General features: G+C 58.8%; 1 protein-coding gene across 4 annotated transcripts in view; it reads right to left on the bottom strand.

Moving 5' to 3' along the window:
• Positions 1-15,253, bottom strand: part of ACSF3 (acyl-CoA synthetase family member 3) — a 52,210-nt gene that overhangs the window by 17,872 nt on the left and 19,085 nt on the right. For all 4 annotated transcript variants that reach the window (XM_045772663.2, XM_045772664.2, XM_087870368.1 and 1 more), the window contains 3 exons: positions 13,766-13,920; positions 12,600-12,745; positions 6,800-6,912 (listed from right to left, as the gene is read on the bottom strand). In XM_045772663.2, the coding sequence (XP_045628619.2) occupies positions 6,800-6,912; positions 12,600-12,745; positions 13,766-13,920 (414 nt within the window). The remainder of the gene's footprint in view (positions 1-6,799; positions 6,913-12,599; positions 12,746-13,765; positions 13,921-15,253) is intronic.

The raw sequence follows: 15,253 nt of genomic DNA on the forward strand, positions 1-15,253 counted from the left end.
AGATTACTAAAGGATACGAAACCAATACACTAAAGTTGATGGTACTTCTATATGCCAGCAATGCACAGTTCAAAAACAAACAGAAAACTCCACACCGACAATAACTGAAAAAGAAAGAAAGGAGGAAGACAGCAGGAAAGGGGAGAGCAGAGAAGAGGGACATCTGGTTACAAGTGTAGCGGGACACAAAACACACGCCCAAGCAACCAAAGTGGGTGCAGAGGCATACCATGTTCATGGACCAGTAGACTCAGCACAGAGAAGACATTAATTCTCCCTAAACTGATTTATAGAGTTAATGCCATTTTATTTAAAAAATATTTTTTAAAGATTTATTTATTTGACAGGGAGAGAGTGAGCAAGTGAGCGCACAGAGAGGGAGGCAGAGGGAGAAGCAGGCTCCCCGCTGAGCAGGGAGCCCGACATGGGGCTCGATCCCAGGACCCCGGGGACCATGACCTGAGCCAACAGCAGATGCTTAACCGACTGAGCCACCCATGCACCCCAGATTTAATGCAATTTTGATCAAGATCCCAAGAGGACTTTTTATAGATATAGACAAGCTATTTATAAAATTGGTATGGCAGGTGGGGTGCCTGGGTGGCTCGGGTCATGATCTCGGGGTCCTGGGATCGAGCCCCACATTGCGCTCTCTGCTCAGCAGGGAGTCTGCTTCTCCCTCTCCCTCTGGCCCGCTGCTCCTGCTCTCTCTCTCAAATAAATAAAACCTTTTAAAAACTGGCATGGCAGACAGAATAAGGAGAATACCTGGAACCACTGTGAAGGAGAAGAAGAGAACTGGTGCATAACGCCACTGTTCCGAGACTCACCGTAAAGCCACCGTAGTTAAGACTAGCATTAGCAGAGACACAGATACACAGACCAATGGAGAACATGTCACAGCGTTTGGACTCTGCTGAAATATGTAGCACCCATCACAGGTTCAATACCATAAAGACAGACACTTCTACCAATCCTCATTCCTGCACAGATTTGCCAGAGTCTCTGGTCTAGAGAAAGCAAGTACCAAGTCACTAAGATATGCCATCACTTTCTTTATGCCAAAAAAAAAAAAAGACAAACCATTTTTCCTTTTTTCAGGGAGAGAGAAAGGTCACCAGCAAAGTGAAGCTCTAAAGACACCAGCTTACGTTTCTGACTCAGCAAACAGACCGTGGGACAGCAGAGTCCATTGATTCTGGTCATTGATATTTATAAATTTTAGAGACAAGGGTGGAGGGGCGATCAAGAGTGAAGATAAGCCAGCAGATGGGGCACAGTCTGAGGAGAGTAGTAGCAGAGAAACAAGTAATGTAAAACAGCACATGACAATAAACACTCACCTACAGCAAAATGCGTCACCTGCATCACTAGGCCACAGCGGAGCCGGGAGCCCTGCAGGGGTCTCTGCTGTGAGTCCTTCGACCTACTCAGAACTGACACCCCACATCTGCTGGGATGAGAGCAGGGCTGGGCAGGTGTGCAGCGAGGCCCACACCTGGTGCTCTGGGGACCCCAACTGTGCCCAAGGACACTCGGTGCAGGCTGGATGGGCGCAGAGCCAGACCCAGGTGCCCGGCAGACACGCACAACGCTGCTTCCCACACTGCAGCCAACAGCCTGGGCTGCTCTCACAGGGGACACCTGTCTTTGGGTGTGCACCCCTGCACGAGGAGCCCCCGGCTGACTCCGCCCAGGGGCTGTGCTAGAGAACTTAGAGCGCTGCAGTGCAGACTTCCTCATCTGAAAGCAGCCTGAATGCCTTCTCTATCAGTAGCAGGCGTTGCTGGAAAGCCCCCTGGCTCCTGACCAAGTTCTTGATAACCTGGAGAGGAAGGCCTGGTGGAAGGAGGTGTAGGAAGGCAAGCAGGAAGGCTGTGGGCCAATGCGCCTGTGGGGCCCCCCTTGGCTGTGGGCTCCCGCCGTGTCCTGATGAATGGAGGCCTCCCCCTGTGCTGCTCACTTCTCAGGCCTCAGGATATGGGTTGGACTGGAAGGATCTGGACATTCACGCACGGATGAGGCCCATGGCAGGAAGGAGCACGCCTTTCAAGGGTGTCTGGGGGCAGGCTCTGGTTGTCGGGAACAGGGAGGCACAGGGCAGCGAAGTGCTTGCAGACGTTCATGGGGCACATAAGGGCCACTGGCCTTCCTCTTCCTTGTGAAGCTTCCCCATTTGGGGCAGTGCCACCTTGCACCTGGTCCTTGCTAGGGAAGGGGGTAAACCCATCGCATCCCAAGAGACAAGAGACGCATGGCTGATGACAGTCTGCTGTTTGTCCGAGGTGAGTGCCTCTGTGGGGGCAGTTCGGCTGCCCCACCCGTCGCAGGGCCAGAGCACGTCCAGCCCCACAGCACTCCGCCCCCAGTCCTGGCCCGGCCGTGCGTCTCGTGCAGCAGTTGGCAGCACGCAGCCGCGACAGATGGCAGTGACAGGCAGGGGTGGGAGAAGATGCGGGAGGGGAGCCCAGGAGATGCTGGTGGCCGTCGGGAGGAGAGAACCGAGCAGGCTGCTGTCCAGAGTGACAGCTTGCATATGGATCAAAAACAAGATAATTAATTTTTAAGGGGAAATAAAGAGAAGCAGAGCTCGCTGCGGCTGCCCTGCTCCAGCCCGAACCCCACACGCAGTGTCTGCGCATCTTCAGCCAGAGAAGATGTTTCCATGTGAAGGCCAGCAGGTCACACTCAGCTGTGGAGCCATCTGTCTCCTGACGGACCCTGTTGCTGCTGGCGAGTGCCTGGCTCTCTTCAAATTGAACACTGTGAAAGTAAGTAAACGGATGGAGACAGTGTGTGACGTGCGCGTGTGACGTGCGCGTGGGTTTAAAGGTGGAGCCGGAGGGCAGCACATGAAAGATGCACCACAGCAAAGCCACTGGGTCCCGTGGGCAGACGTGGCACTCACCACGGCCCAGCGGGGGATGACACGGAAGCAGACAAACCCGTTAAGGTGCAGGGGGAGGCCTGTCCAGGCAGGGGGGAGGGGAACCTGCGCTTCAGCACCCCGAGTCCTACCGGACAGAGCGGCGGGACTCAGGAGGCACGAGCACAGAGCTGTGCATGGTGGGGACGATTGGGTGCCCCCGGGCTGTTGGCCATGCTACCAACCAGCCACAGCCAGGACAACCACGTGATGGGGACATGGATGAGATGTGATGGTTTCACCACACGAGGACCAACAGTGGGAGCCCAGACTGTGCCCTACGGGGCGCACACGTGTGTCCCCCCAGACGCGATGAGAGTCTGGCACAAGTGAGCTACCCTCCTGAGCTGTCAAGGCCTTTCTCGGACTCAGGCACCACCCTGCCACCACGGCCACTGGGAGCCACAGGCACTGCCCTGCCGCCACGGCCACTGGGAGCCACAGGCACTGCCCTGTTGCCACGGCCACGGGAGCCACAGACACTGCCCCACGGCCACGGGGAGCCACAGGCACATGCTCCTCTTCCCTCCTGCTCCGGGCCTGTGAGAGCAAACGTGGATTCTCCCTGCTGTCTGGGAAGTACCACTTGGCCCAGCCACCCCTCTGCTCCTGTCCTCCCCAGGGGCTCCCCTCTGCAGGGCAGAGCCCCCAGAGCCCCTCGGCCACTCACTCCTGATTCCCAGTGCTGGGTTCTAGCCAGAGAAGCACCAAGGGCTCCCAGGCTGCAGAGGTCTGGGGGACACCTTGCCCCGCGCTGCCTCTGGGTGCCATCACTGCCGACACCCATCTCTGAACCCCGGTGGCTCCATGGGACACTGCGTCCAGCCCAGAGTGAGGCTCCCTGCCTGCCAGTTAGATGAAAGGAGGAAGGCATGGGAGAACTCAAGTCCCACAGCAGGTTGGCCCACAGGAGGGTCTCAGGGAAGGTCTCCTGGGCACCTCTGTGCTCCCCACTCACTGTCAGCACCCAGCACACTCCTGGTCAGGTGTCCCTGTCCCTCTCTGAGAAGTGTGGACATCACGCCTGTCACTCAGGCCTACGGTGGCATTGCCAAGGTCTGGGTCCCCCTCACTGTGGGGAAGAGCGAAGGTGCCACCTGAGCCCAGATGGAACCTGCGTGAAGGCCGTGCACCTGACGTCGCTTGGTCAACAGACAAGAGGAATGCTCGGTGGTGGGTGAGAGATCCCAAGGATATGACACGAGCCATCCCGCACCCCGGTTGTGCGAGGGACACCCACTGGCGCTGGAGGGCTGGGGGTGGAGCGCCAGGGCGCACACAGAGAGGGCAGGGCATGTGGACGGCAGGTGGGTCTGCGTGAGGGGGACAGGCACTGCCAGCTGTTCCTCGTACTCTTAGTTTGCCAACTTTTCTGGAAGTTTGAGATTATTTCCAACTAAAACCTGAAAAGAACTAAGAAACTGTCTTTAGCCATCCTGCGTCAGTCCTCACGAGTCCGGGCTGTACTAAGAATTCCGGTGTCACAGGAGGACTGGAGGGTTTGTCTGGCAAACCCTGTTCCCAGAGAGGGCGTCCACCTTGAAGCAACGTGTTCCAAGGCCTTGGAAGCAGGGCAGAGCCTGGCTTTGGGGCGGTCATCCCTCTACAGCACCTCACCACGCGTGGCTCCTCCTCATTAGTGACCAAGGTCCCCAACGAGACCCGTCAACTCGATTCCACTGTGACACACCACAAAAACGACACAAACACGCTTTCTTCAGGACGGCCTGAGCCTGCTCGGGGTTCATGCACACTCCATGGCGCCGACGGGCTCCCGGGAAAGACGCAGGTCGTGAGCGGCTCTCGTGGTGGGGGGAGCCAGAGAGAAGCTGCCCAAGGGCCACTCTCCCTCCACAAGGTCCCAGGGGTGACAGTGAGAACTGTCTGAGTCCCCGCTCTGAAAGGACAGAGGGAGGGAGATGCGGAGTAAGCATGGCCCTCGCAGTAGCACGCACAGGGCCCAGAGTCCCGTGGTCCAGACGTGGGGTTGGTAACTCAAGCCATGGCTGGTGGTTCCTGCAAGCAGGACCGCAGGAGACAGGGCAGCCTCCCGGGTCACAGGGCTGCACACGGGGCCGTGGACCCTGAGGCCTGCGTACGGGAAGCACGGCGGCCTCTGACCTGCATGTGGTCGAGGCAGCTCTGTTCTGGATGGTCACAGATTCCTTGACCAAGCTGGGAATGTTCTCGAACATGCCATCAGGAACACTGAATCCCCCGTCTTCACATTTGGACAATCAGAGGTATATGCACGCTGCACCCTCTGGGGAGGAGGGACTCTGGCTCCCTCAACCCCCAGGGCCACCCTTGGGACACCCTTCCTTCTGTCTGTCAAGGGCCAGGGTGGCCAGATCTTATCTGAGGTGCATTCCAGCACAGAGCTCTCTTCAGAGCGAGACAAGTGAAGACGGACAAGGAGCACCCTCAGGTGGGCGGGCTGCCTGCACTCCAGCTGCGAAGCAGTTAGAGTTCATTGCAATTTTAGGGGGACATGCTCCCTGGGTGTGCCTGGAGGCCAAGTCGTCAGGGGAAGGGCACCCGGAGGACGCAGAGGCAGGTGACTGACCCACACACCCTGACTGACCAGGGTCCCCTGAACTCTCCACCGGCCAACCCTGACCCAGCAAATAGGCTGGGTGTCCCCGGGGGGAGGCAGCTCGTCACTGCACGGACGGCTGGACCACCGGGCGCTGGCGCAGGTGACCGGGGTATGAGCAGGTCCCCGAGGAGGCAGAGGGGCTGCAGGACGCAGGCTGTGAGCCAGAAGACGATTTCAAGGTGTGGCCGAGGCCGACGGCCCGTACCGGCCGTGTTGAGGCAAGAGCCCAGGCAGAGGGCAGTCAGGGAGCAGCAGCTGCGGCTCAGGAGCTCAAGGCTGTCCTGGAGAGAGGCGGGCGTCAGCCCGAGGGCAGCCTGGACTCTGCCCGCACACCGGTCACAACCGGAGAGGAGAGGCCTCGGGAGCCCGGGGAGGGGCCTCGGGCTGGCCCACACAGGGGCCCAGGTGAGGTCTTCTTGGGCAGACGGAACACCTCCTTTTTGACGTCACTGAACATTATCGTAGGATTACATCTAAAAGCACCCCATTCCACCCATTCCTCGACCCCCCACTTCAGACACGGACACCGAGACCACAGGTGAGGCCAATGCTGAACGGGAATGCCGGGGCTGCAGGGAGAGAGAAGCTGCCCACATCTCTTAACAGAGATCACCAACATGGGGCGTCTCGTCTGCGTGTAGGCTGTAGACAAAGTAATCTCCTTTTAAATCAAAATTCCAGCTCCCGCCAACGCCAAAGTCTTCTGCAATTCCCATTCACTTATGATCAGCAAATTGTAACTGTTAGAATCTTACTGAAGTAAGACGGTAACATTCCTTCTCCTCCTGCTTCCCCCTTGTTAACTTAGAGCAACAGCGAGAGCCACCGATTCCAGCGGCTGGGGCAACCTTCATTTTCAGGGCTCTGTGAGATACCATACTGGCCTCGCAAGGCTCTTGGAGCTGGCCACACCTGCCCTGGGTTCACTGAGTGCAGACAGGGCCCCGCTAGCACATATTTCTAACCAGATGGCATCTACAGCAACCTCCGTTTTCACAAGGGCTGTCCTGAGGCTGTCATCGCCCACCTCGCAGTGTCCCCTGTGGATGGAGCATGGCGGGCAGTGGGGCAGAGCACTGGCAGCCAACTGCCCACACGGCCACAGTGCCTGGAAACACGGCCAGCCACCACCTCTGCTGTCCAGGAGGAGCCATCCCTGCACGGTGGGGGCTCCCTTCCCAAGCAGACACCCTCACCCTCTGTGGCTGGCCTGCTGGGCAGTCGTGACTGCGTGCTGCCCGCATGCTGCCTGCTGGGCACAGAGAGCGGCCCACCTGTGTCTCCTTTTCATTTCCTTCCGCGTGGAGCACATAGGGGCAGCCCTCCTTCTTCGGGTTTTCTGAGACAATGCGCACCTCGACGCCTGGCAACGGGGTCCCCACGGAACCTGCAGAGGAGGGAGGAGAGAGCTGCAGAGAACGCAGGAGAACCCGGTACAGCCGCCCACAGCCCGCGAGGCCTGACTCCGGACGCTCCAGAGCTCCGTCATGCTGCGGAGGCTCTCGGCGCCCTGGCTGGAGGCTGGGGCCGCTGCCGCCTCCCCGCTAGCAGCTGGCTATGCAGTACGGGCCCAGGTGACGGTGCGCTGTCCCTGGGGGGCACTGAGGACCATCTGCGCACAGCAGGCCCAAGAGGGACGGAGCTGGCAGGTGGAGCATGCCACCAGCATTCTGGTTCACTTATTAGGCACCCATGGTTTGCTCAGTGTGTTTGCCCCACCTGAAGCAGGTGGAGCGGCCTGCTGTGCCCCATGGCCCCAAGGCCACCCTAACACAGGACCAACGGGGCAGAGGTCCCGACACCAAACGCTCAGCGTCTGTGAGGACTCGCATCAACGCGTCAGGCCCTTTACTTTAAGCACTAGAATCAGTGAGGATTTGTCATGGGACTACTGCCCGGCTGGCTGACTCTACAAGTCAGCATCTGCTCGGGATTCTGGGACCCAAACTCCGGGGAAGGTCAGCTACACGGGCCTCGTGCTGCTAGAATGGCGCTGCACTGTTCTTGTGGCTTGTGGCCCGTGTTCTGTATCTGAGGTCCGGGGGGTGAGGTCAGGGCCGTAACCAGAGGGCTCTCGGCTGTCCCACACCCTGGTGGCCTCACGCCTCCACTCCGGTCAGGAGCCTGTGTCCTTGCCGGGTGGAAACACACCCACCAGCTCCCTCCCATCCTCTGTCTTCTTGCTTTGCTTCAAAAGATGTTAAAGATCAAACTTAAATCTAGACGAGCTATACTTAATCATCACAAAACACACAACTTGTGCCATTTTGCGCATTCGCAACCTGGGCAACCGTCATTGCCATCTAGTTCCAGAACTTTCCATCACCCAAAAGGAAACCGGAGCCCTCAGCAGCCCATCTAGCCCCCTCCCCTCGCCCCCCATCCCCTGCCCGCTCCGGACTTTTCCTATGGAGCCTGGGACACGAGCCATCCCCAGTCCTCTGGCGGTGCATCTGCTTGCAGCCCGTGGCCGCACAGGCACCAGGACACTTGAGACGCCAGCCAGGAAGCGAGGGAGTTTCATCCCTGGTGTGCGAACGAGACACGGAGACCAGATGCAAGAACTGGCCTGTGAACCCGGCCCCCTGAGCCCCGCTTCTGGCCTGGCTCAGCAGAGGCCAGTGAAGACCAGATGCCACTCCACATGTGGTCTAGACACGCTTTCCAGGTGACTGTGAGATCCTTTCCTTTTCTAGATTAAATAAATGGACCCTTTCCTTCTGGATTCTTTTCAGCGACAAGCTTAACTCCTCCATTGTGTGCACTGCTCTCCCCAGGCCTCGGGCCTGTGCGGAAGGGCTGACAGGCACACGGCTCGGCGGCGGGCCAGGGCCACAGTTCTGCCAGCGGTGGTGCCGAGCCAGGCCAGGGTCCGAGGTCCTCACACTGCTCCCAGCTGCCGGTGCAGTATGGCCGGACCTCTGCAGGCTGACCTCGGTGTCGGCCCCCAGTGGCCACAGCGTGTGGTCGTGACTCACGACAAAACATGTGCATTAAAGCCACAGCAGAGGTTCCAGGGAGAAAGCAGATGGAGCGCAGCAGAGGGAGGCCAGTGCAGGCCGTGGGGCCGCCAGGAGGGTGCTCAGGCCGCGCCGACACGACCAGCCCCACTGGCTGCGCAGTGCGGCCACGGGCCCTGGGGCGCACACCACGCTCCCGTGTCCCTGACCAGGTGACGGTTTCCTGCAGCCACACCCGGGTGAGAAAACATCGGATGCTGTCGTCAGCCGACTGGCGACCTCCTAAGGCTGGTCAGCTGCTGCTTCAGGTGCCCGCTGGGCGCAGAATCCCTCGAATACTCCGCAAGCCATCAGGAGGAATGATTACTGGTCAACCTCAATACGGCATCGTTAGCAGGACCCCCGCCTCGCTCAGAAATAAAAGCTGGCTTTTCCTCCCCTTTCCTGCCAAGTTCTGCAGCAGTGTGACCCCTGCTCGGCCCGAGCCCTCCCAGTGCCTCCTCCTGAAGGATGACCCCTGCTCTCACGCTCCCCACCTGGACGGAAGGAAGCAGAGGCTCCCTCCAGGCCCTGGGGCCGCAGGGGAGGTGTGTGGCCCCTGCTGCCTCCGACCACCTGCAGTGGCTGCTGGAGAGGGCCAGGGGCTCGACCGGACGCTGCCCTCCCCAGCTGACCCACAACCGTCTGCTTGGCTACAGATCGGAGCCTCCCACGACTCCCTCACCTCGGGCTCAACAACTCGCTAGAGCAGCTCACAGAACTCAGCAAAGCACTGTGCTCACTACCAGCACCTTCCTTGGAAGGACACGACTCAGCAGATGGACGAGATGCCCGGGAAGGGGGTGTCCCCGAGCTCCCCGGCCCCCAGGGCTCCACCCCCCGGCACCTCTTCTGTGCACCAGCGTCCTTAGGCTTTTTATGGAGGTCCCACAACGGACAAAGCCATGGACACCAACTCAGCAGGCAGCCCCTCCCCCCCAGAGGTTCACCCCTCCAATCTCCCGGTTGGTTCAGCCCCAAGGGGCTTTCCCAAGGTCGTCTCATTAGCACAGACTCAGGTGTCCAGGAAGGGGCTTCTGTGAATCACTAAGACCCCTTCATGGCTCCGGTCACCTAGGAAATTCCCAAGGTTCCAGGACCTCTGTGACAGGTGTGGAGGCAAAGACCAAATATGTATTTCTTACCAGAAGAGGGTCCTATAACCGTCCTCCTCAATTCGAGAACACCAGCCTCCCCACCCACTGTGCTCCTCCCCTCCTCTCATTCCACTGCTTTCTCCTTCTTTTAAAAAAGGAAGAAACCCTCTTCCCAGGTTCCTCCTGCCCCTCTCTGGCCTTTCCTCCATCTCAAAAGTGAACACCGCCAGCCATTAAGATCTGTAATGGGAGCGCTGACGGAATCTTAATTAATTACAGCATCAGACACAAGAATACGACTAAAATCTCTAGGCAGAGACAATGACTCCACTTTCACGGGCCAGAGGTACTGCAGGGTGAGGTCTACCCAGGGAAGACGCTGCAGTCTGCACGGTCAGCCACGGAACCCAAACCATGTCCACCCCGCCTGAGCTGGCCAGGCAGAGCAGGGTCCACCAGCAGCAGCCGCCTCCTGCCCCCCGGGGAGAACACCCCCTCCTATGTCCACCTGGGCAGCAGGCTGGCCACAGTCAGAAGTGCGTGTCCTTCTTCTGCATCTCTTTAAAACTGCTGTCGGCTCTTCCCAGATAACAGTAATTGGCCTGTGGCTCTGTCCAGCACCTGGGGAGGGAGGCGGCAATGCGGCTGGTCCCCAGAGGACGGAAACAGGCGGATAAGGTCCTGGAGCTCCTGTCAGCGCTCCACGGAGCTGCTGTAGGCGCCATGAGCGCCTCTGATCTCCACCTCCAATTAGAGCGTGATTAGGCCCAGCAGCTCCAGGCCATGAATTATTCATCCCCCTTCATGGTAGCAGCCAGGGATGCTGAGAAGGAACAGCTGGAAGATCTGACCCAGAGCCTGACACGTGATAAACGACCTCTTCGCGCAGCAAGTCCCTCTCTCAAGGATGGCCTTGCCCTGTGTGCCTCATCACCTTTGGAGGACCTTTAAAAACGGACCCTGGTGGTCACTGCTGCGACCATGAGAGCAACACTCAGAGGGCACGCGGGCAGCAGGAAGGAAGGGGCCGACCTGAAGGACCCTGGGCTGGAAGCAGGTGTGGAGCCTGGGGGTGGTCGGCCGTGTCCCACGCGCACTGTGAGCCCAGCCCAGGCGTTGAGGCTCACGGACAAGACCCAAAAGTGCCAAGGAAAGTCCTCAACCAGGTTTCTCCAGAAACGATGCCACTTTGCTTTTTTCCAAACCGAAGAACTAGCATTGCACTCGACTGCTGGCGGCCTGCTTTGCAGACGAGGTCACCGGTATCTGATCCTGAGGTGGGAAGAGCGACTGTCCCCGCCGGTGCCCTTGAGGGCGGGTGAGAGCTGCAGCCACAATCTAAGACTCAAGAATTTCTGCCCGATGAGCTTTGGGGTTCAGAGCCTTTGAGTTCTACCTTCCTCATGGGGGGGCTGGAAAAGGCCAGGTCAGCTAGGGACCCTTGCGTGACCTCTCTCCAGGGTGGCGCTTTTCCCACTCACCTGGGGGTTCTCCCTCCACCACCCGGGGTGAGTCCCCAGCTAGGCCTCCCTTGTGCCTGCCATCCTGTCCTGGCTCCTGGTCTTGGCTCTAGGCCTTGTGTCTGCTCTTCTAATGAAGGCCCAGAAGGTTCCCCATGCATCTCTGTGCCCCTCTCTCTTCCCCCAAACTGGGCCATGCTGCTGTGCTCCCGGCAAAGCAGCGTCCCAGTGCAACAGTATGAATGTCCGCTCGGTCACACGCCGGGCATGCAGACCCGGACAGCTTGTGTGGTTGCCTCAAGCCTCTGTCAACGGGGTAAGGTCACCCCCACATCAGGGGCTGCTCTGGACACAGTGTGGCCGCTTCTGGGGGAGACCACCAACCCCACCCTGGGTACTGACCCACGAGAAATAAAGGCGCATGTTTGCAGAGAAGCTGCACACGAACGTTTCCAACAGCTGCACCGGTAACCGTCCCAAACCAGACACAACCCAGTGTCCTTCGGCAGGGGAGCAGGCTAAGAAACAGTGGCCTGTCCAGACCGTGGAATCCTACTCAGCCAGGGAAAGGAACCCACGTCCCCACGGACGAGCCTCAGACACGTTCCGCTAAAGGACCCAAAAGGCCACATCCTGTAGGATTCATTGTACGACATTCCAGAAAAGGCACAAGAAGAGAAAGCAGGTGCACACCTGCCTGGCCTGGCGTGGGAGAGATGCAGAGGGCGTAGAAGGGGAGGGTCGGAGCCGTTAGACCCTTCCGGTCTCGAGTGTGTGGTCAGCTACGTGTTTTCAAAACCTCACGGAACTGAACGTGGGAAGGGTGAACTTGACCGTATGTGCAAGACACACGGACACAGGGGTATAATCACAGAGCCAGAGTTGTTTTGCTATGACTTCTAAATGGCCCGTCTCCTGTGTTTCGGACCCGCGGGAGGGACTGTCTCATGAAGCCTGGGAGAGCGGCGACAACAGAGCAGGGCACATCCACACCTTAGACCTGGCTCTGCTGGCAGATTCCCTGCTAAGGAGCCAGGACGTGAAAGTCTGAGTTAAAGTCAGTGGAACGTCTTAGAGAAGGCTGGACGGTAAGCCCAGGGCAGGAAGCCCTGTCTGCAGCAGACGGTCATCCAGACACGTGGAGGGCCCCGTCACCCGCTGCCCCTTCACCCTACATGGCTCCGGGTCCCCGGACGGGAGGCTCCGGCCAGTGGCCTCCTTGGTCTGCACGGAAGCAGCGCCCGCCCCAGGAGGCACTCTGCTGAGCACAGGGATCCTGGTTCTTCCCATTCTTCCCACTTGTCACCTGGGAAGGACCCTGGTATCGAGAACACCTTTCTGTCCCACCCCTGACCGGCCACTTGGGAGAAACATGAGCCCACGGGGGATAGGCCACAGCTGCCTGGCTGGCGCCCCAAGAAAGTTCTCTGGCCCCGCAGGGCAGCGTCTTCCCTGGCCCGGCCCAGCGGATGGCTCGGGGCGGAGGGAGAGGACACAGCCGGCCGGTGCCGCTCGTACCTGGCACGCGAGTGGCGGTCAGGGGGTTGGACAGGGCCATGCCGGTCTCCGTCATCCCGTAGCGCTCCAGCAGCGTGTGGCCTGTGACGCTCTGCCACTTCTCCAGCACAGGCAGGGGCAGGGCGGCCGACCCCGAGACCATCAACCTAGCAGCACAACACAGGCAGCCTTAGCGTCTCGGAGGCGGCCCTTGTCCGGCGGCAAAAACCAGACACGCTCAGCAGTCTGCGTTCAACACCAGTATCCTCACGCTCGCGCTCACGACAAGAACGCCAGCCGGGACTACACTGTAACTCTGTTCTTTTAAAAAGAATTTGTTGGGTGCACCTTACAGTAAGACACGTCTTTAAAAGGAACAGGTACCCGAGGTAAAATAAAAATTTTAGGGTCTTTGGAGGCATTCTTTGCACACGACTAGCACGCTGTCTATAAACAGCCCTAAATCACAGCAATAAGAGTAAGAATTTGGTTTGTGGACACACTGCTTCCGGGTCTGGGGAGCAGGAGAGGAGACAGCCCACAGCCGAGCGCCGCTACAGCCGACGGGCTTGCGGGGGTGACGCCTGTCACATCAGCATGACGCACACAAGAGCGCCCCGTCCACGCCGGCCAGGCAGCTCGCTCCGTGTGCCAAGAAAGGCTGTGCCTGCCTCCGACGGCGTGTCCCATGTCTCTGGTCCCATGAAAACCCACCGAGCCACCCACTCGGGTGTGCACTCTCTCCGGGCTCAGACTTGCGTGAAAATCTGTGTCTGCAGGGTTGTGAGAGAAAGCAGACCAAGCCTCACGCCACGGAAGGACCCGGAAGACCCAGCGCATGTGTCAGGAAGGGTGTTCGTCAGCGGGTCTGGGAGGGACACGGCAGGGCAGGGGTGGGGGTGCTCTGCGGGGCAGGGGGCTCGAGGGCCAGAACGAATGGGAGCGAGCCCTCGTCCTTCTGACTGGACCACAAGACAGATGGAGACAGACTGACAGACAGATGTGCCTGGACAGACTCAAGAAAGAGAATACGCATGGACACGCAGAAAACACCGACAGCTCACTATATGCTTTAAAGGGGGTGGAAAATACTGCTTCCTAAAACTTGGGACTGTTTTGCTAAATATATGTGATATTAGTTGATCTTTAAGGCTTTCTGGGCAGGAGTGCGGACTGTCTCCATTTACCTAATTTTCTCTTCACAAACCGCACGGACAAAATCCTGGACGTGAGGCTGGGTGAAATGTCTGTCATAATAATCCATCAGCTTGGCGTAGATCGTAGGCACTGCCATGAAGACATTGATCCGTGGAGTTTCACAACCTAAGAGCTTTTCCCAAACCTAGAAAGGAAGACGGAGGGATACGGGGACAGTGAGATAACACGTACACGCTCAGACACGCAGACACGCCCGGCTCCCACGCGGCTCTTTAGACAGAGACCACTCCCTCCCTTCAGCTTTAAGGGCCCGGACGCAGCCCCCACTACAAGGCGTGTCACTTGGGTGACACGGTCTCTGGCCGTTCCCGTGGGAGTGCCCTGTGCCGGGGACACTGGTGTCCGGCTGCAGGGTGACCTGTGAGGAGGGACAGCCCCGCAGGGAGAGAGCAGGGGCACGGCTCCGGCCTCGGACCTGCTGTCAGGAGAGAGGGCGCACCTCACACTCTCCCAAGTGACACCTGCGAGCCTGAGGGTCAGCACGGGGCCAGCTGGCAGGCACGCAGAGACAGCGAACGCACGACCGTCCGGTTGTGTCAGAAAAAGCCACGTGAATTTTGTATTCCGTTTGGTAACTGATCTTCCTCACCGCGCCCTGCTGGCTGCAGGGCTCGGGTGTTACCCCCGTCCTCAAGGAAAGCTGGCACGGCCCCTCATTCTGTGGTGTCTTCGCCACAGCGCTGCCGGGTCAGCTCCGGTCAGGATGCGCACAGACTGAGCCTCGGCACCCCGGACACACACAGACCTTGCCCCGTGGCGTTCGAGGGGCCAGTCCCACACACCCCGACCCCTAAGTGGAGGGGCCGCATGGAGGGCAAGAGTATCTCTCCAGCGAAATAATACCATTCTTTAAAAGACAAGAGCCAGCACCCCCCCCCCCATGGCAAAGCATGTGGGGAAACAGGAAAAGGTGACCCATAATTGGGGAGAAAAAGTCAACAGAAGCAGACCCTCGGAAGATCCAGATGTTGGAATTATCAGACAAGGGATTCAAGGTAATTATAACAAACAGGCCCATGGATTTTAGGAGAAAAGATGAACAAAATGCGGGAAACTCAAGGATTTCATTGGAGAAGTGGAAATACAAAAAAGAACCATTACAAAACAGGAGACGTATTGTCTGAAGTCGTGAATTCACTGGACAGACACAGAAGAAAGCGCAGAAGCAGTCAGACACGGGCTCACGGAGGAGGTCCACGCCGGAGGGGGCAGGACAAGACAGGAGACGGAGCAGAGTGGGCAACGTGTGGGTGTCCGAGGAAGCACCAGTACAACACAGCTGTGGGCCTGGCAGGGACACCCCACGTCCGTGGCCGGCGGCCTCACCACGGACCACACGGCACGTCTTCCCCACCCGAGCTGCAGCGTCAATGCACTCCCCCCAGAATCGCAGTAAGTGCTGGCTGCGGAAACTGACACGCTGACCCAGCACTCCACGGAAGGGCAAAGACCTAAAG

Source organism: Ursus americanus, chromosome 21, assembly GCF_024610735.1.
Source record: "Ursus americanus isolate L20-20 chromosome 21, mUrsAme1.1.p, whole genome shotgun sequence".
Classification (NCBI taxonomy): Eukaryota; Metazoa; Chordata; class Mammalia; order Carnivora; family Ursidae; genus Ursus; species Ursus americanus.